Consider the following 21,055-nt stretch of genomic DNA (forward strand, 5'->3'; position numbering starts at 1 on the left):
TACTCTGCTCCCCCCCCCCCCCCGGAGTATAATGGTACATCCCGATCTCCCGACGCGAGGTACGCATGCGTGACGTTACCGTAATACCCAGTGAAACTGCGGCGCACGCTTTTATGTAACGACAAAAGACGCGTTTGAATCACGCAAATCCACGTCGTTAGCTAGAAAATGATAAAAACAACAGTTACGCGTGATTTAATTCGATGTTAACGATCGATAAAGGTCGCGTTGCGGTGTCATACAATGCACTCGTCCGGCTTTTCTCGTGAGTGACAGTTCCTCTGGGCGAATGAACGCACGCCTCGAAAGGCTGCTCCAATCACAATGAGCGAGGGGCGGGGCTTGTAGCTTTCACAACAACTTCGTGCAACGAGACAACAGAAGATCTGAGGTCGAGCTGCTGCAGGGAGCAGCTGATGGGATCTGAGAGATTAAAACATGACCCCGACCACCGTCTGAAAGGTAAAAGGCTCTGTGCATGTTACTGTCGATAGCTTTTAATAAAACGAACTAAAGGTTCAAGTGTAAATATTGATGCAAACCTGCAGATCCGGCAGCAGAGTGAGTTCCCTGGAACAAACTGTTCAATACAGGGTTATTGCCTTGTTTTAGACTTAATATATCAAATGATCAGATCGTGCTGGATCGATCGTGTTGAGCACATTGCCTCATTGATAACCCTCAACAGGCAGAAACTACCAAAACAGATATTTGTACTTCTTACCTTGTGTCTGGAGTTAGATCTGTTTACATTGCACATTGTACCTGATAGAAGAAAAACTATTGATTATATTGTAATGGTTGTTTTGTTGTTTAAGATACGTGTGGTACAAAAATTGCAATATCTTTTTATACATTACCGACATACTTGGTATTTTTTACACTGTTATCTGTGCTCCTGTCAATTTCCTTTTTCTAACTTTTATTTTTTGAGGTTTTTCAACACTGACAAACACACACACCAAATTACAAAAACATTACAACCAGACAATGTTCAAGGAAAACACTAAAGGAAAACAAAGGCAAAGAAAAAATAAATGGCATCAAAATAAATAGAAGTGTTTCGAAAATGACCACATAGGTTAACTATTAACCTATTTCATCAGTAGGTCCCATGTTTTGTGAATGTTTTAGCGGAGCGTTAAGGGTGCGCCAGCTTGATGTTCTGCATCACGTCTCTGATCCACTAGTTGCAGGAGGGGTCACATCTTTCCATTTAGGCAAGATTGAGCGTGTAGCTAGTAATGAGGAAAATGACATCCTGTAAGCAATTAGAGTTCATTTCTAAAAATATTCTTTTATTCTTTTTTCCAGGGAATATTGCATCAGGTCAAAAATGAAGGGTCTCTTCCTCGTCGAGCCCGTGGTGGCTCTTTACGCCTTCTCCAGTTTTCTCATATATCCCCTGATGCAGCAGTATGTGTACCGGAGACTCTGGGAGGACCTGACCAACACCACCTACCCCACCTCTGACAACACCTCCAGATGTGCAGACAACAGCAGCAACCACTCGAGTTATAATGAGGTTAGACATTAATCACTGGGTGTTAAAAAAAAACAATACAAAAAAGAAACACAACAAGTAGGAGGTTGTTTTCTAAATTACATCTATTTCGTACCATTTAAAACATCCTAAGAATAACGTGGTTGTATTTTTCAGTGCTGAAATCTTGTTATGGATTTAATATTATCAATATCACAGATTAACCCTGAGTCATTGCTGTGTCACAGGTTCTTTGTGCAGCTAGTGCGATCTTATACAGCTTCTGTATCATAAAGTAATATGGAAGGGAAATTTTACTGTTACTACCTTACCTAGGCAGACCGCAACAAAGAAGGATATAGATGAAACATTCCTCTGCAATAAGGTTCGTGGTATTTTGTTTTTAGCCTGAAGAAGGAAACACAAAAGGGAAGTGATATCAAATACACAGATCTTAAAAAAGCCACTTCTACACCTGCTGAACTTTGTGAAACTTTTTTTTCCCTCTTGCTCCTGACTAAGAAAAACTCACACAAAATGTAAACAGAATTTAATTCATGACAAAAAGATCTCTCTTTCATGTGTGCCACTTTTAGGATCATTTGTTATTTTGCTTTCTAAGACCTGCTGTTACTGTTCCAGTGATAGTCCACTCTCACCATTCATGGTTTTTTATCTTTAACCATCGTTTCTGTGTTTTCAGGAGGTACAGAGACAGGCATCTCTCTTCTCCCTTTACACGGAGCTCTTCTCCACGATCCCCTCTATGATCGTCACCCTCATGCTCGTGGCGTACAGCGACCGGGGAGGACGTAAGATCGCCATAATCATGCCTCTGATCGGCACGTTGATCTACACCCTGGCCTTCCTGACCGTGTCCTACTTTGAGCTCAGCATTTACCTGCTCATCGGCTCCTCGCTTGTCAGCTCTCTGTTTGGCGGCTTGGGCACATTTCTGGGGGGCTGTTTCGCCTACGTGGCGGACCTGTGTGAGGATGGTCAACAGAAGACGCTGCGCATGGCTGGACTGGATATGATGATTGGCCTGTTGGCTGGAGTGGCTTCGATAGCAACGGGCTACTTCCTGAGAGCTGCAGGCTTTAACTGGCCTTTCCTAACCTCTGCGTTGATTCAGATTTTGATCCTTCTCTATGCAATTTTCATCCTGGAGGAGACTGTGAAGAGGCCTCCGGCTGATGCTGTCTTTCAGGAAGGGTCTCCCCAGCGCTCGGCCCTGAAACAGATGATCTGCGGGGTCTATGATATGTATACAGGTGCCGGCCGCAGGTGTAAAATAGTTTTGGCCCTCCTGATGCTCATCTTCACCAGCTTCTCCTTTGCTTATGTGGGTGGGATCTCCTTGATGACGCTGTACACGCTCAACAAACCACTGTGCTGGACGGAGATTTTGATTGGCTACGGCTCAGCACTGTCCACCACTGTGTTCCTGGTCAGTTTTGGAGGAGTGTTGGTGTTCACGTACTGTGGTGTACCGCAGCTGATCATTGTCCTGATGGGGATCCTGTCTGTCGTAACAGGCATGGTCCTGGTGGCGTTTACTAAAACCACTTTAATGATGTTCATAGGTGAGAAAAGTCCACACTACAGCTGTGTTGCTTTCCTATTTTCAGTTTAGTGATTTACTTAAAATAAATAGGTTTAAAAAAAGACACGGAATTATAGAAAAAACATACAAAGCCCAGAAAATTGCTTAAATAAAACTAAGGGCTTGTTGAGCAGGTTACTGTTAAATGGACTGTAACAGTATCTTGTTCACTTTATTGCGCCGTAAACTGACTCGATATAATTGTACTGTCAGTGCTTTGTTTATTCTAAGTAGAGGACATAAAGCTCTAAACGATGCTCAGCACAATCTTTGCAAACATAACTTTAAGTAACTCAGCAGTATAAATTAGAATAAATAAAAATGAGGTGTAAATGTATATTTTGTTACTTGCATCATGATGAGTAATTTGATGGGTGTCTTGTTCTCTGTTGAACCACAGTGAAGGTGCCAATGCTTCTGTCTATCATGCCTTTTCCTGTTCTGCGCTCGATGATGTCAAAGCTCATCTCAAAGTCTGAGCAGGGTGAGTGGGTTTAGAGCTCTTCATGAGCCACTGCACCGTATCGTGTGTGTGTGTGTGTGTGTGTGTGTGTGTGTGTGTGTGTGTGTGTGTGTGTGTGTGTGTGTGTGTGTGTGTGTGTGTGTGTGTGTGTGTGTGTGTGTGTGTGTGTGTGTGTGTGTGTGTGTGTGTGTGCGTGCGTGTGTGTGTGTGTGTGTGTTCTCCAGAGTCTAAAGTTCCTTTAAAAACACTTACAGTTTCTGTTTTTTTTAGAGCAAAGTGTTATCTTGAAAATGTACTAGTGGATTTAAGCCATTGCACATTGTATTTCACCCTGTGACCTCTTTGAGGTAGTTTTTCTTATCTCCTGGGTCTTTTTCTCACAGGGGCCTTGTTTGCGTTTCTCTCCTTTCTGGAGAATTTGACCAACAACGTGTCATCCGCGGTCTTCAACAGTGTCTATGCAGCTACAGTGGTGTGGTTCCCTGGCTTCATCTTCCTGTTGTCTGCAGGACTCTGTGTTATTCCTTTGTCTGTGCTTGGGTAAGTTCATTACACAACATTAAAGGATCACACCAGCAAATAATGAAATATTACACAATCAAACTGCAAATTTGCAAAGTCATGTTCCCATCGTACCTTCTGGGTGAAGTCATCACAATTCGGTCATTGTCTTTGACCAAGTTGCAAAACCTCTCAAGAAGGAATCAGTCTCATCATCATTTTCAAACTTCCCTGTATTCATAGAACCACATTGAGTTGAACCTGTTGGTGTTTTTACTGTCAGTCAACATTGAATCTTGGAGCCCAAAGAGCAACGGCCAATATAATGAGGCTCTCAGTGTAGACGGCAGATATCCAGGCCAAGACTCTTTACGCTGTCATCAGTCCGACTAGTTTCTCTTATCATTACCTGAGGGCAACCGCAGCCAGCTCAAACATAATTGTTCAAACTAGACACAGAAACCAGAAGCTTCTGCCCCCCGCCTACAGAATTATCATGTTCACATGTAGAATCATGTAGAAACGTAACATGAACTAATGTGAAGTGAGAATATTTCCTCATGTCTGTCAAGTGAGGGTGACAAGAGCTCTGAATCAGAGTTTGCTGGTTCTGCTTCACAAGAAAAGAGAAATGCTTGGTTTGATTTAAGTACGAGGAAACCAAAAGAACCTCTTACTTCCTCATTCCTGCATTCATCATGTGTAACTTCCCTCCCCATTAATCTGGTGACTTCAATCTTTGACATGTACATCATGTCATAAACTTTGCATCTGGACGTACACACCACCTATATCGATGTTTGGTCATGAAACAAAACAAGAAAGACGGTAAAAGGATATTTACTTGTTGCACGCTGTGTTCTCTCCCTCGATTAGTTGCACTTGAAAGTAAAACTGCTGAGTCAGTCTGGGTTTGTTTACATGACTGAATCTGCCTCTGTCACATGCACCGCCTCGTCTGTTTCATGACAAGTGGTGACAGAATTACAAAGCCACTGGTTCAGCAGCCTCAGGCCGGACTGGGCCTCACATAATTATCCTCCATTCTTTACTGTTTATGTCAAACTTTGCAAGTAAAATCCTGTTTGTTACTTAAATAACACAGTAATGATTTGTTCTCCTGTGCAGTTTAAGTCACATGTTATTACCTCCACCAGCGAGGTTATTTTTTCATGAACAGTGAAACTACTGATTGAATTCGGTGGAAGGATTGAAAATAGGCCAAGAATAACAGATTTGGATGAAGGGACAGCTTCAGGATTGTTTTTCACTTTCTTTAATGTTGTAAGTTGATGCATTTTGAATTTGCATAGACTGTTGGGCCTTTGAGGATATATGCGCTCTGGTGAGTGTCATTTTAGTTCCAATGTTCTGGTTGGGGCTTATGTCTTGATGTAGCTCTGTTGACTTTACTAGATGAGATTAATCCGTGTGTGTTGGAAATGTCTCAACAGTTGTCAGGTTTAATTGGAATCAGCAGAGACAAACATGCCATGTTTTTATAACCTGTATTTCCATGTTACAGAGTGGTGGCTGTGGTCGGAGTGGATGTTTCCAAAGAGGTCAAAGAGCCTGACACGTATTCTGAAGATCAGAACGACAACACTCCGCTTCTCAGCTGAACCTCACGGACCGCCAAAATCTGAACAGCACTTTGTTTGTTTTACCCTCAGCCCTTTAGACAAAGCTTTGTTTTCCAAAATGACCTCAATGACTCTTGATTTCAGGTTTGTGTGTGAATAATGCAGGTTACAGATTCATCTCTTAAACTTAAATATTGTGCAGATACAACAGGAAGTTGTAGCCAAACAGGGACTGTAGCAGTTTTCTTTTTCTAACGAGAACATTGTTGATGAGACGCACATCAGGATGGTAGCATGAATAGGATTATTAAGCACTTTGGTGAAGTACCTTTAGGATTATTAAGGGCAGTTCATGATATTTTCTGAACTATGAGTAGTGTATGAGCCTTATTTGTACTTCAAAATATCCTGAGTGTGACAATAATAATATATTCACAATGATTTCACGTTTCCTCATTGAGGTTTGCAGTGTGATAAGAGTTGCAGTTCATGTGTCTAAAAGGAAACTACACAATGTGACGCAGGCTTGTTTACGATGTTGAGTTTCAAGCAAATCTACAATTGTGATCCATTTTAAATATCCACATTAAGGTGGCGTAAAAATAAATATGATTATTGCATATTGCATACATATCTGAACAAGGTAGAATGTTTAAGAATTATATTAAAAACTGTGAAGTAAGTAAACCACAGAGCGATGAAAGGGTCTTTAAAAGCAGCCATCTACTAAAACAGGTTGAGAGCTGGGGATGAACAGAAGAAGATATGCAGGGCATTTTTCTTTTTATCATAATGATTGCACAAATGGTAAAAGTCTGTGTTTAATGTTGTGTTATGACTCATTCCAAATGTATGTATTTTTAAAATCCTATTAGAACAAATGACAAATGTTTTGCCTTTTTCTTTGAAAGACTCAGACATTTATCTTTATATGATAATAAGTCATCCAATCAATTTAACTATGCGACATGAGTCTGTTACCATGTCTAATTTTGGGTTTGTGTAAAAATTAAGGGAAAAAACTAGGGAATTAAATTGAAGCAATAAAAAGTGAAATATTTAAAGTTTGATGTGAGTCTTTGATTCTTACAGGACTTGTACTCTTGTGGGAAGATAAGTCACAATAAACCATTTGACACCAATTATTGCCCATTTTCCTTTGTCTGTAAACGTACGTGTGTTAAATGGATCCAGTGTGTTTTAACAGGTCTGTAAAGGAAAAGAACGAACTGCTTGAAATTCCCCTGCAGGTTTGGAACAGAGACGCTGTATTTCTCTATTTTGACCACTTGATGTCACTCCTGGTTCAGGCAAACAGGAACATCGGCCTTCGGCCACGTGGATCATCATCAGCCAAAACCATTCACTTACAGTACTTTGTATTTTATTTCACTGGAGGGTTCCTCTCTTGTGTTGTCCTCTCAATATATAAACGCTTACATTCCTTTTCATTAGACACGCTGAGGAGTGAACTGTACGTTTAGAGCAGTTTTACTAATCGGTTCTGTACGTTCTCTGTTTTTTTATTATGTTGTTAATTCAATGGTCTGATAACAACTGAAGTATCATCTCCACTTAATGTTACGATCTCTGATAAAAGGGACGAGTCACTTCTGAGCAGAATATACAGCGAGGCGACTGGTGAAATTAAAATCCTGGAAATGATGTTGGTGACTAATTAATGTTGATTAAAGTCGATCTTTTCCGTGTGTGTCATAAGTTCCTATCTCCTGTCTTTTCCCTCTACATAGAGAGCTCATTAATGTACCTGCACTGTAAAATATATAATAAGATGGTTTATAAAAGTATGAAAAACCAAGAAAAGTTCAGTTGTTGCATTGAAATCACTTGTTTATTGAGTTTTCAGTGAAGTGAGAGCACATAGGCTGGACTCATGGGTATGAGTTGTGTTAACACTTGACGGAGAGTATTCTTGATGCTCGGTGCTGAACTATTTTAAAATATAATTTGACTGGCAGGTGCTAATGTGAAACTCATGACGTCACCCCATTCAAAGTGAATGAGCGGCGTTTAGATTGAAGCCTCCAATGTTGTGTCTCATTAACATAATAATACAAATCAAGTGCTGTTTAATTTCAAATAAAATGCACCTTCTGTACATTTGCAAGGAAAAAATTCCGTATTAAGAAAAGTATTTTAATTGTTTTGGTTATTTTAAATGATAAAAGCTCGGTTCAGAAAAACCAAGTGTTAGCAAGTAGAATTAAAAGACTAATATAGATTCATTTAAATTCTTTGCATTTAAATTGTGTATGTGAGGCCATTTTATTTTTCCCAGACTCGCTCTGTCTCTGGGAGAAAAGTGAGAAGGAAAGGGAAAGTGTTTGAACACATGCAAACAATATGTGTCTTATGAATGATGAATGGACGTCTGAATCACTGGTGGGGATCCCATCAGATTGCACGGCTGCTTACAGTTACCGGACCAGCGGAAACAGAGGAGCATGTAACCACAAAACATGAATGAGATGGCGACGATAAATACGACTCCCTCACGTGATCCCGCGCTGAAGATATAACACATGAAATCCGATTAGTTCTTACACATGATGCATCACGAGGTAGAGTTATCAGATTTAAATTGAGTTGTTTGGTTTTGTGCACGCATTGATTCAATCTGTTGTGACTATACGGAGGATGGGAGGAGAACAGGCATCATTTGCTCTGAAGAAGCAAGACAAACCCAACTTGGTAATGCTTTGTTAAGATAAGAGCCATGTTGGTTTAATGTGAAAACATGTGGCACCTTAGAGACATAAACTCTTGTTGCTTTTGAACATCGTCGAAGCAGAAATGTGCCAATGAGCGTGTGTGTCATTTCCTTTTTTTCTCCCTCTCTGTTAAACCTTAAACATGGCATGTCAGTTTGAATTGGCTTCATCCACGGAAACCCAAATGACGTCTGATCATAATGTGCAGTTATTTGATTTCCATCCTCCTTCTCTTGAGAACCGTGACTGCGGCCTGATTGCAAGGTAACGTCGACACTGAATGTGAAAGAGGCTGCAGCACTGGAGGTTACTTGAGGCAGGGCTTTGGCACCACGCATGAGGTTTCTGGTTAAATTAGAGACGGAGGTGTGGTGAGCACTGACGATATACTTTGCAAGAGAGGAGACGGTTTCCCCCGGCGGTGAGGGGGGAGTCGGTGGTGGTGGCTTTTGTATGTCTGGCATGCATGGGGGTCGTGGAGGATTAAAGGGAAACTCGACAGAGTATGGCGGAGCATGGAGGCAGGGGGGATCCGGGGGTCTTTGGCTTCTGGTTTCCAAACTGGCTGACTCAGTGGTGCGATCATCTGCACCACACATCACATCACCAGCGGTCTGATCTCTGATCTGGATCCAGTGTAGGTTGTGAGCAGACGTCCCTTCATCTCAGCCCCAGGGAGGAGATAATTCACTACAATATAAAATCCCATTTGAGGTGGTTTTGCATGACTGAAGCTGAGGAGCAGCTTCCCAGTCTGATCATCTGAGGGCTGATCACATCAGGATCCACTACACATTTATTTTCACTCTCAGCTTTCATGCAGCAAACACTCTCAATAGCTGAGGGAATTAATTACACTCCACGACTGACAGTTATTATGAATGAGGCTTGATAAGCAAATCATTTCCTCCTCTTTATTTACCCAGGAGAGGTTTTGCTGATCCACAAGAAGAAAAAAGTGCCTCATGCAGAATCATTTATAAACAACTTCTCTGGAACGTTTCCCTAAAAAGACACTTTGACAGCAGTTGAGGTAAAGCAGAACGTTATCAACGCCCAGGCAGGTTATGAACCTCATGGATGCATGTCTGCTTCACTGGGCTCTTAATAAGTATTACAGCTAATGCAGTACCACAACTGGGAACGTGTGTGTGTGTGTGTGTGTGTGTGTGTGTATCTTGCAACAATCCCACACACTTGGAATACCATTTTTTCCCTCTGCAAAGGTTACTATGCTTTGTGGGTTTTCTCCTGCTGGCAGGCCCATCGTGTGCATGGTGTGTGTGTGTGTGTGTGTGTGTGTTTTTAAGGGCTCTGATCCTCCTCTGCTCTCCACATGCTATCTGTGTGTAGGCTGTGTGATCGCAATTGTGTCTGCTCAGCCGAAAGAGGTCCAGGAGCTCCGTCCCTGACACGTAATTGCTGCCATTCCCCAATGGGCCTTTTCTCCGTGAAGGGTTATAATCACTTATAAGTGCTCCCAACGTGCACTTTTTGGATTTCCAACTTTCTTCTCGTTCCTATAATATGTTTATCTCTCATTTTCATCACTGACATCAACACACCCTCCTACCTGAGTTTGTCCCATCTGGACTGTGTGGCTTCACATGGTTACCCACCCCTTCAACAGATGTCTTTTACAACTCCTAACTGCCAATAATGTCTTTTCCCCTGTCGCCCCTGTTACCTCCCTGTTCCACATCCCCCTTTTATTTTCTCTCCACCACTTCACTGACAGGGATTGACTGGCTTTTATGATCTGCTTCAAATATAGATCTGCGACCGCCACTATTGGCACACGCCTCAACCACAGACCCCTCTTCTCTCTCCTTCTCCATCCATCCATCTCTATACCAGCTCCAGACTCCTGAAGTGGTTTCACAGTGTGATCTCCACCTCCTCCTCCACCCTCAGTGTCTAATGTGTGTGTTTCTGAAGTGTGCACATTTTCTCTATAACGCTTCTCCTTTGAGGGTCGCAGGGGCAAGAGGCATGTCGCCAGTGAATCACAGGGTGTGGGAGGAAGCTGGAGAAAACTCACGCAGACACGGGGAGAACGTGCAAACTCAACACAGATTCAAACCCACACCCTTCTAGCTGTGAGGCGACAGTGCTAACCACGGCACCACCATGCCGCCACCCTAACTTAAATTGACAAAAGCTGATGTTACTGGGACAAATAAACTCACTGTATATGGTCTATTCATCTATCTATCTATCTATCTATCTATCTATCTATCTATCTATCTATCTATCTATCTATCTATCTATCTGTCTCTCTGGCTATCTGTCTATTTATCTATCACTTAATATTCAGTTTTATGTCTTGTACTGTGTTTTTAACCATATGTATTTTGTAAAGTGCTTTGTAACCTTGTTGAGATACTGTCAGTACTAAATAAATAATAATAATAATCATCATCTTCATCAATTTCATTATTAGTAACATTACAGCAGTGTGATTTGAGCAGGGCAGCGTTCCAGTCTTTAATCTTAAAGATGGTCAACCCCCCACGTCACTGAACCAGTGGCAAAGGAAAGGTCACAGTGACGATCAATACACTGCTCTCTGTTTGCCTTGTTCTACTTCAGTGTGTCGGAATAATCAGCTGGATGTCTGGATTGGAAGAAACCTGATGATCAGAGACAGATGTAAAGAACATGGCCTGACTAACACGTGTACATGTAGTCACTGATTGTACTCCTGAAGGATCACAAAGAGGGTTAGTGATTTTCTTTACCCATCATTATCATCCATGATTTCTTTTACAGTTGCCTTCGGAAGCTGTTTTCAGACATGAAGTCTGTAGGGAGAATAGGATGCAGACTTTCTCCAGAGGTTTCCTTTCACACATTCACAACGCAGCAGGAAAAACACTTCAGACGCAAAAACACTTCAGACGCCTTCACAACAACACAACGAAATCTCAGGTGACTTAACGCATCACACCTCTTCTCTACCTCTGGCCTGAATTATGCAGAGAATTCAGTTGCTGTTGTGAACGCGTAAGTGTTGTGCGTGTGTGAAAAGGCAAACTGCAGTTAAACTCCACAGCTAAGTCTCTGGATTTTTAGTCTGATAACGGTCTAAGACATTTGCGTTCAGAATCTCAGGAGACTCTCCAGAGTTCAGTACATCATCATTATCTTCCTTCCTTTGGTCCCAGTGTCTCTTCTCTGGTATCAATCTCCCCTAAGAAAGGTTTTATTGTCTCTGAGGGTGTATTAGTGGCAACGTGTGTCTTAAGTGGGTTCACACTAATTGCATTTGGTCGGGGCGTGCTCTTAAACACACACACAGACCCAAACACACAAACTGACCGAGTGAGGCATCTCTGGTCACATCAGAAGCTCTCCGCTTTCAGTCTAACATTACAGGAACCACAGAGCCGGATCAGGGCTTCTGTTTATCCACCCCGGCAAACAGTACGCCAGCACGTTGTGGAGTGACGTGACCCAGCCCAGGCTTCAGTTCTTCATAATGAGCTCATTTCTTTTACAACCTGCACTTCACTATGTCTGGTTTTCACTGGTCTATTCATAGACGTTTTCATTTCAGTTAGTATTAGCACGGATTCTGCAGCGTTCACAGGCATCAGGTTTCTGATCACGGCCTCAGGATGGAAAACCATCCGCAAAAAAGTTCAGTCGGTCGAAATGTAGTTTCCTGGTAGATCCATTCTAAGAACACATAACATAAACAATAGTAACTGAATGGCTGCTTGTATATTAAAGAAAGACTTGATTTCTATTTTTTTTCTCAGTCTGGAAACCCCCTGTCACTGACCCTTTAAATGTGATTGTTTTGTTTTAATTTGTCTGAATTAGTAAATCCCTCAATGTTCAACAATGGACTCAAATGATACTGGACTGATCTGGACCGAGTTTTAATGAAAGCAGTCATTTGAGACGGATTGTATTTTGTCTGTCGGACCTCAGTCATGAACCTAAACATGAGAGAGGAAGTCTCTTTCCATTCAGTAAAGAAGTAGATGATAGTTGATGGACTGCGTTCGGGGGTTGGGATGGAGGGGACAGGGGGATATTATTATCTGCGTCGAGGAGGTTATGTTTTTACCCGTTTGGTTTGTTTGTCTTCACAATTACACAAAAACAACTGAACAGTTTTTTGCATATTCTAATAAAGTGGCAGATCCAGGAATTTTCTATCATTTGTCCACATTGAAAGCATTTTTTCGCAGGGAACAGATTCATTTAGGGCGTAGATTTCTCTGACTGTTTACAATTTGCAGCCGATCATAATAAAAATCAGGAACTAGGGACTTTAAATGTGGTTTCATAAGGAGACTGTCTTTGCAGGACGAACTCTACTGAGTGCCATTTGTTTTTTGGATAGTTTGTATGTTTGTGTGCAAGATTGAATGAAAATTGGTGGAAGGATGTGGTATGAATCAGGCATCATCCCATTAAACTTTGGTGTGGATCCAGGCATTTTTAAGAAATGTCTCTGGGAGTAATTCATGAGTCTTGCTAAGAATTTAGGAGGCTGATGTCTATGAGTGTGAGTATGTGCTCCAGTGAGTGCCCCTCTAGTTGTGACCTTATTCTACAACTATGACAGATTTCTCTGAGGCAGATCTTGCTGCTGCCTCTCTGTCCTTGACGTTTCTTTGTTCTGAGTGGGACAGACACCTCCTGGAGTGTGTGAGGCCTTGTGGTGCAGACGCATGTGCAGAAACAGAAACTCCACCGACCAGCAGGGAACGTCTCAGGACGCAGATCCTGTCCCAAGGGCTGTTTTGCCCTTATCTTGGAAGCCTCCTCTCCACCAGCTGTTGGGACTTGTTTGTGTCAACTGGAACACTGCTAACATCTGTCCCCTGTCTGCCGCTGATTGATGTCAGTCATGTGAATAATATTGGCAATGTCACAAACACACAAGAACACAAACAGTATGTACAGGGAAACATGTGCATCTGCAGACAACCAGACATATGCACACGATGGCTTTAATGGCTCTTGCGCCACGGTCCAAGCTGCTATTTTGGAATATTTGAAATACCTTCAGCCTGATATCAGCCAGGAAATCTGTGGATCTGTATTTGTATGTACTTTAATGAAGAGAAATACGTCTTTGTTCTGTCGTCACACGGATTACAAAAAGGAAGAATTCCGACAAAGTACTGTTGTTTGATACTTGGTAAGCCTGGTGAAATGAAAAGCTGCTGTTGTGGGAATGTCTTATATATTTCCCAATTTTCTTTTGACCTATAAACAAAAGCCGAGGATTTTCTACTTATTTCACTTGCAGTATTATAATCATAAGTGAACCCTTTGCACACTATTGCCACAGCTGTGAGCTCTTTCCTGACATTCTGAGGGTTCATGCTGAACTTCATAAATTATCTGGATAATGATCTGATATGTGCAGCGTAACGTGAGACATGCATCCAAAGACAGGATCATTGAGAAATGATCTACATGAAGTAATGATGCTGTTAAAAAACAAATCCTTGTTATTTTAGATACAAACTCACTAACATTGAGATGTTGGATTAAAAAAACTATATCATCAATGAAGTGACACAGCCTCATGTCCATTGTAAAAACTGACAAACAGTATGAAAAGTTGTGATTCTAAAAAATATAAACAGCTTTCTTTTAAATGGAGTTTGAAGTTATGTTTTTCACTCCTATCCACTTAGTATGATTTATGTTTTGGAATACTAAAAAACTTGGAAGAAAGATGTGGTCAGTGAAGAACTCATTCAATTTCAGATTAGTGGGCGCCAAGACCTTTAATTTAATCAAGCTTCAACAAATTTCACACACTGTCACCGAGCGTACATTTGGCAGCTTGATTGAAACCCAATTCACAAGATGATGCAATAAATAATTACAAAACATACCCACCTCCCCCCCACACATGGTTGCTCCCAGTGACATCACTGCTGATGTCATCAAAGGTATGAATACAGGAAGTGTAAGAGAGTTCCCTTGTTTTGTTCCTGCAACACATGGTGGCAAAGGTGAGCTCCACAGAACTAACTGGAAAACTCAAATGTATTAAAATGACTGCAGCTTAAACATTATGGTTGAAACAACCAATTGATAAACACGGTTAAAGTAAATGGATGATGCTTTCTGAAAAGAGGGACGAATGGGGTGTTCTCACCAACTTTGTGCAATTTGGTGTGGATCCACATAAAAATCCAGATCCAGTGAGTTTAAATGTGGTTTCATGAAGTGACTGTTGTTGAGGATGGAGCTGTACTGAGCGCCATTCTAGCTTGGTACGGCTTGATGTTTAGACTGGCTGCTAGGAGAGAAAATGTACTTCTGAAACGTCCACATACTCGGGTCAGTTCATTTTGTTGTCACAGGGCTCCCAGTGGATGCACGGTATAGGTTTCAGTTTGTCCACATGATGCCAAGCTAAAGAGATGACTGTTGGCGTTTCTCTGACAGGAAACCACCGGACGAATACCAATGTATGTCAGTCTTCCAGCTTTAAGTATGGTCAGAGAGCTGTTTCAACCACTGACACACACACACACACACACACACACATTCCTACATCACCATGGAAGTGGAATTTCTGACAACACCTCGACCAAGTTGGGAACATTTTTAGTCATTTTGAAAAAAAGCAAAAAGTAAATGCATATTTTTGCATTACATTATAATTGTGCATGTATTTTTATGTTTATGTTTTTAACGAGTATGGTTCCTTCCGTATTTGCAGCCTGGTAAAAAGATCTCATGAAGTTTAAAAGCCTTGTCTGGGGCTGCGACCCATTTAAACTGTATGTGTGAGAGAGTCGTTAAAGTCCCTGCTGCAGCCTGCAGAGGCAGTGCTGAGTTTGACCTTTGACACTCAAACACCTGCAGGTCCACTCATGGATAAAATCAAAATAAATTCATCAGACTTTAGACATAATTATAGTTTGATTTAAGACGTGACACAGTGTGGACCCCTGCTGGCTCTCCAGTCAACTAGTGTGTAATGATGGGGGCTGGGCTGGATAGGTAGGCTACACACACACACACACGCACGCACACGCACACACACACACACGCACACACACTCATGCAGCCTTGTGGCATGTAAGCTTGCATGCAAACACACTTACCCTCACACCTTTTCGCAGCCTGCCTCGCTCGTTCCCATAGACTTTAATGTCATAATTTAAGACATAGTATTTCTTCTTTGTCCTTACAAGAGAAAAAAATGAAGCTCAGGGTGCTTTCGATTTCCCTGCACCTGGAAATGTAAAAACTCTGCCAAGAGCTTTCCTGGCTTTCAGCTGTTACATGCTAACTGCCACACCAGGGGGTGAAACCAGATGCTTTAAGGAGGAATTCAATCCCTTTCTTCCACCGTGCTCACTGATATGTAAATGAAGTCTCTGGATAAAACTGAAAGACCACAGTCATAAACTAAAGGTTAAACAATCCAAATAAATGCACAGGCTCTGACCTTTCATGGATTAAATGTTGTTGTTTGAAACAATCGTTTGGGGTTTCCTTCAATTACACTGAAGGTTTTAGGCCAGAAACTTGGCTGCTGGTCAGTTTTAAACTTAACATGTGTTGCCATTTTAAAAAGTGAACTTGTGTGACCCAAATTATCTGGCTGCGGACCCTATTATCTTACCAGTACCAGATGCAGTTTTTGCGATAAAGCTCTCACGGTGCTGACTGTGATGTTAAGCAGTGATCCTGGTTGACCGTCACTTGACCTTATTGATTATTCCTCCATCAGCCCGGCCGGGTTATTTGCACTGTTCATTGGGTGGGTTGCATCATTTCTCCAAAACATGCAGCTCATCTCGTTAACTGTGACCATCACTTATCATCGTTAGATCGGTTCGAACTCTCCAGAGGAAGTTGGGATAGAAAAGCGGTTCATACCATTAATTTCTTTAGGTGTCCGTCCCCTAAACATGCCTGATTTAGTTTTCTCCATCAAGATCAGTAAATGATTCCCTGGAAAACCTGGACCTGCCGCCTGATACGAATCCGATGAAAATGAAAGCTCCATCCACACTAATGCGGATGAAAAGAAAACTTCTTCTTTCTGCATTTAGACGACTTGTACACATGCAAACAGCGTTGGAGAAAATGTCTTTTAAAGTGTAGATTTTTAAATCTTTTTTTCAACATATATATGCATCTCCTCTACTTTGTTTTCTTCTGTGTGCACATGGACGACTTTTATGTGTTTACAAAGGAGGTTTTGTGAATGGACATGACCTTTGAAAGTCTCCAGTAAGTTTAGCAGGCAGTTTAGAGTTTGAAACAGTAGTCCAGCTTTGATGAGGTCTGCTACTGCCCTCTGTATTTTAAGAAAAAAAAGCATGTGCCAAGCAGCCAACCAGCTCCGAGCACACAACCCAAACACACATTTTGTAAATTACAGCCTGCACATAAAGCTCTTTAAAAAGCCAACACTTTCTCTGATGCTGTCCAATGGAAAGCAGACCAGTGTGCCTATACACACACACACACACACACACACACACACACACACACACACACACACACGGGCCATGCATTGGAGCAGAGTGGACTGAGGTCCGTTGAGGTCAACAGTGTTGCTATAGGATGTCCTGTTGATGTCACTGTGAGGATGAGAACGCTGTTAAAGGTGCGGGGGACACAGCTGGAGCAGCTAAGTGACACTTTGATCGTGTCACACACATACAGTTCACAGATGTCTCCCGAGTGGAATTCCTTTATTATGTTAGAGTTTTAGGAAAAGTTGGAACCTAATGACAAACAAATGAGCAAAGAGGACTGTGTTATTAAATGTCAGATTTCCTCAAGGCTCCTGCGGCTGTTTTGACAAAGATAAGATGGGTCCAATCAGGTCAGATGGAAAAGTTAAGTGAGTGAAAGCTAAATTCGTACTCGTTGCCTTGATACCTGGCTTAAAAACTCAGTGGAGCGTTTGCTGAGATAATACGTCCTTGATCCACGCACAGACAAACCTTGACTCTCTGGCTTCATAAGAATCCCTGCATAGTCTAAGATGTTGGAAACAGAAAACCAAAACCTTGTGTTTTCTGTGATCATAATTATTTAATTATGTTGTAAATATCTGTGATGTACGTATATTGAAAGTGCTGCCAGTAAAAACGGTCCAGCTAGGGTGATTGTATCTGAACCAGGAAGTTGCAGAGGATGAGCCTTTCCAGACACCACAAAATAAGAAAATGAAGAAAATTAGATTAAGAAGAAATAATAAGAGTTAAAGTCAGTTTTATCAATATCTAAGGATGAGGAAGCTTCTGGAAGAGTTGTCTGCGTTTTGGTTCTGAGCTGCAAGTTTCTGACGGTTTCGACCGAATCATTTAGAAAATCCAAATATTCAAATTAAAGTGAACAAAATGGGGCCATAGTCGAGACAGTTTGCAGCTTCTTTTTCCGTGACAGTGACCATTCACTGCAAGTGTTACTTAAAATTCTGGCCACGTTTTCCACAAACTGCTTCCTCACCATGAAGAACGGCTCAATCTCTTCTGGTTAAAGGAAGAGGAATTCATATTCATGCTCTCATGCTCACGCTGTTGTGATTGATCAACCACTTCAAACGCATGTAGGAAATATTGGCCTCCACTCTTGGAGCGTTAGCCTTAAAAATGTAATTGGTTCTAACGTGGGTCATGCCCCACCCTCCACAAGATTCCATGGAAATCAGTTATGTAGCTTTTGTGTAATCCTGCTCACAGAGTGATGCTGATGAAACAACAACCTCCTCATCAGAGGTAAACACACTAAAATTAGCACTGAGGGGAAAAAGTTCAAATGTGTTTAAACACAAATTCCTCACTGTCAGCTTGAATCTACCTCTGACTTCTTTGTGCAAATTTATTGTGAGGAAAACTGGCTCATAGGCGATTGTTTGCAGCTCGTGTGCCACCAGAGTTTTTCTTTAAATTATGACCACATTTTCCACAAACTGCTTCCTTTGACAGAGCGCAGCATTATTTCTTCTTGTTGACAGTTTTCGTCTTTGCTTTAGAGAAGAAGATAAATGCACTGGATAAACATTGAGATGTTTTCTGAGGATCTAATCTTCCCATCTGCCAATGTATGAAACTGTTGCTGTGGGAGAGCTGAGCCCTCTGACTGACTTGGATCTTCGACTGAACCGGGGGGGGGGGGGCGTTTAAAAAGCTTCTAAAATTTAAAGTTGTAATGATTGTTTAAAGTGTCAAACAAAGCTCTTGAATGTTTTTCTGTTCGAAATGACTCATGGCCGTGCCTTCTTCTTTCAGTGCAGCTTCGGAGACCGAGGGAGAGGCGGAGGAAAATGGAAGAAGTGGTGAAAAACAGGAGTTTCCAGAGGGTAAGTGGGGACACGAGAGTTAGGTAACACAGAAAGAAGGGGGTGGGTTCGAGCGCAGGGGCCAGACAGCTGAAGAGGACGAGAATCTGAAGACGATACTGTCACTTAAATGAAAACCACCTGAAAGTTACTAAAGCAATGGAATCTTCCCTGTAGTGTGGGACGGATCACGGTGTCCTCAGGAGGGGGGGGTTACATTTTCTCTCACCAACCGAAACTACCATGCACGTTTAAATAGAGGCACACACAAACTACACAGTTTTTTATCGGTACGTGTCTGATAATGTCCCTCCGGGTTTTCTGGACTCATTATTCACTTGCCCCCCTATCAAGTACGATCTGTAATCCCCCACATCTCCCGTTGCTCCACAGTTAAAACAACCCTCGGAGAACCACCACCACATCAGAGGATGACAGACCTTTAGCATTAGAAACCGCGACTGAACAATGCTGGCACGCTCAGCCGTGTGACAGATGGACAGAATGAAAGAAAGAACAAGAGGAGCCCACAAGCCATCGTAAAAAAAAAAATCACAGCCCCCCTCCATCTCTTTTGGACCTCGATCATCGCACATGGTTGAAGTAAGAGGTAAATGTTCAGGGAAGTGTTTCGTATCATCTCAGGCCATTAGCATATTAGACAGTGAAATATTATTGCGTTATTCTAATCGTATGAACAAGAACTTCTGTCCTCAGTTATTTTATGGTCACACCTGGAGCTCACTGAGCGTTGCCCCAACAGTCATTAAAGCAGTTTCAGCGTCGACCTGTAGCAGTAGATCAAATGTTGTACAAATGAGATGCCCTGTTAGGCTTCCTCAGACACCTTCAGCTCCACCTGGCACCCATATTTCCCTAGAAGAGAGCTCATGGTGCGAGCTCCTGACTATCAAAGCCCTCCGTTCCTCAGACTGTTGTCAGACCCAGCTCCCAGCTCTCTCTGAAGTTCAGGAAATGAAGTCTGCCGTGGGCTTCTAAGGATGTAGCTCTCATACTTACGAGGCTCAGCTGAAAGTGAAGATTGGAAACCACTTGTTTTGTCCTTTTTGAGCAAAGTGAACCTGGTGCTAGAGCTGGTTCGCAGTTGGTTCGACAAAATTCCACTTTGGTTTTCCTTTGGTTTGCCAAAGAGACACTTTATTGCGTCGCTGTATACGCCTCTGATTTCCCAGCAACACTAGCTCCGGAAATCACATCAACAATAGCGGACTTCGGTGTCTCTTTAAGTGCATCTCGAGGCTTTGCAAAGTTTGTCTCCTTGCTGTTTATTTATAAAAATGGTGGTCCCAATGTTTGGCTGGTCTCGTTGGTCATGATAATCCTGCCACTGTAAGGTGGTGTTTAAAATCCTGTCTGCTTTTACTGTATCAAAAACGATACTTAGGAGGTGCGACTTGTTTTAATTGCTGCTTTAATAGCTGCTATAAAGACACTTCATCCAGTGTCTTGCCCAAGGACACTCCTACGTAAGGAACCAGGAGTTGAACCACCTTCCAATTAGAAGATGACCTGCTCTAAACCTCCTGAACCACAGTGGCCTATAATAAATACAGGGTTATTTTTAGAGTAATTGTCAAACAAGATGATTGATTGATTCAAGGCCAAATTGAATCTGCGATAACACTAATAACAACAATCAGTGATCGGCTGAGGCAACAGCTCGAACATTATTAACGTCCAGCTTTGAATTCGACAACTATTCTGAGGAAACTATGAGAAGGAAGATATTGAGTTACTGTGTGAAAGTTGTTTTCGAGTGTCAGAGCCGTTAATAAAGTTAATCAAGCAGAACAGAACTTTGTATTTGATGTGATAATAAAAAACAGACACACTTTCTTTTGTGAAACTTGGTATTAGATTTGTTTTCTGGAAGAAGATGAGTTAAAAAAAAAGAAAACCAACCAAACTATTCATGACCTTGAGGGATCAGCTTTATCTTACAATGCTTTCAACAACTGGGACGATTCATTTCATGGGTTGTGTTATTCTTATCAGTAACACAAACCACTTTAGAGCCAGGGCGTATTGTTCCTCTCTGATCTGCTCACTTTCAGTAGTTTACCAGCTCTCTGGACCTTCTTGTCTCATAAATGAGCTCTGACATTTCATGATATCAAGTCAAAAGGGAAAACGGCAAACCTAATATATCCACCGTGCAGTAAAATTTCATCGCAACTTAAGATAACATTCCTCCCGAAAGCAGAAAAAGATGTTTGTCTTTTTTCAATTGTTGTTGAAGTAGTTCTGCTGAGGACGCGTTTATATCGTGTTGCTGTGGTGGATGAACAACTCAGAGAAGATGTGGCAAATATCAAGTGGCGAATGCATGTTAACGTTTCCAGTTCATATCATCACACATACTTTTGACTTTA

At 41.8% G+C, this 21,055-nt stretch overlaps 1 protein-coding gene and 1 long non-coding RNA gene across 2 annotated transcripts; both read left to right on the plus strand.

The window, feature by feature from the left end:
- The first annotated feature begins 4 nt into the window (after positions 1-4).
- On the plus strand, positions 5-6,778 carry LOC109635903 (lysosomal proton-coupled steroid conjugate and bile acid symporter SLC46A3). The gene is made up of 6 exons (XM_020097387.2): positions 5-462; positions 1,315-1,525; positions 2,187-3,069; positions 3,490-3,573; positions 3,936-4,092; positions 5,579-6,778. The coding sequence occupies exons 2-6, from the start codon at positions 1,337-1,339 to the stop codon at positions 5,673-5,675; spliced, it is 1,410 nt and encodes a 469-aa protein (XP_019952946.2). The 5' UTR covers positions 5-462; positions 1,315-1,336; the 3' UTR covers positions 5,676-6,778.
- A 7,386-nt stretch (positions 6,779-14,164) lies between these two features.
- On the plus strand, positions 14,165-20,503 carry LOC138404832 (uncharacterized). Its single transcript, XR_011238596.1, has 3 exons — positions 14,165-14,358; positions 18,613-18,683; positions 19,056-20,503. It is a non-coding gene; the product is annotated as an uncharacterized lncRNA (long non-coding RNA).
- The last annotated feature ends 552 nt before the right edge of the window (positions 20,504-21,055 follow it).

This window comes from Paralichthys olivaceus, chromosome 15 (assembly GCF_024713975.1).
Source record: "Paralichthys olivaceus isolate ysfri-2021 chromosome 15, ASM2471397v2, whole genome shotgun sequence".
Lineage (NCBI taxonomy): Eukaryota > Metazoa > Chordata > Actinopteri > Pleuronectiformes > Paralichthyidae > Paralichthys > Paralichthys olivaceus.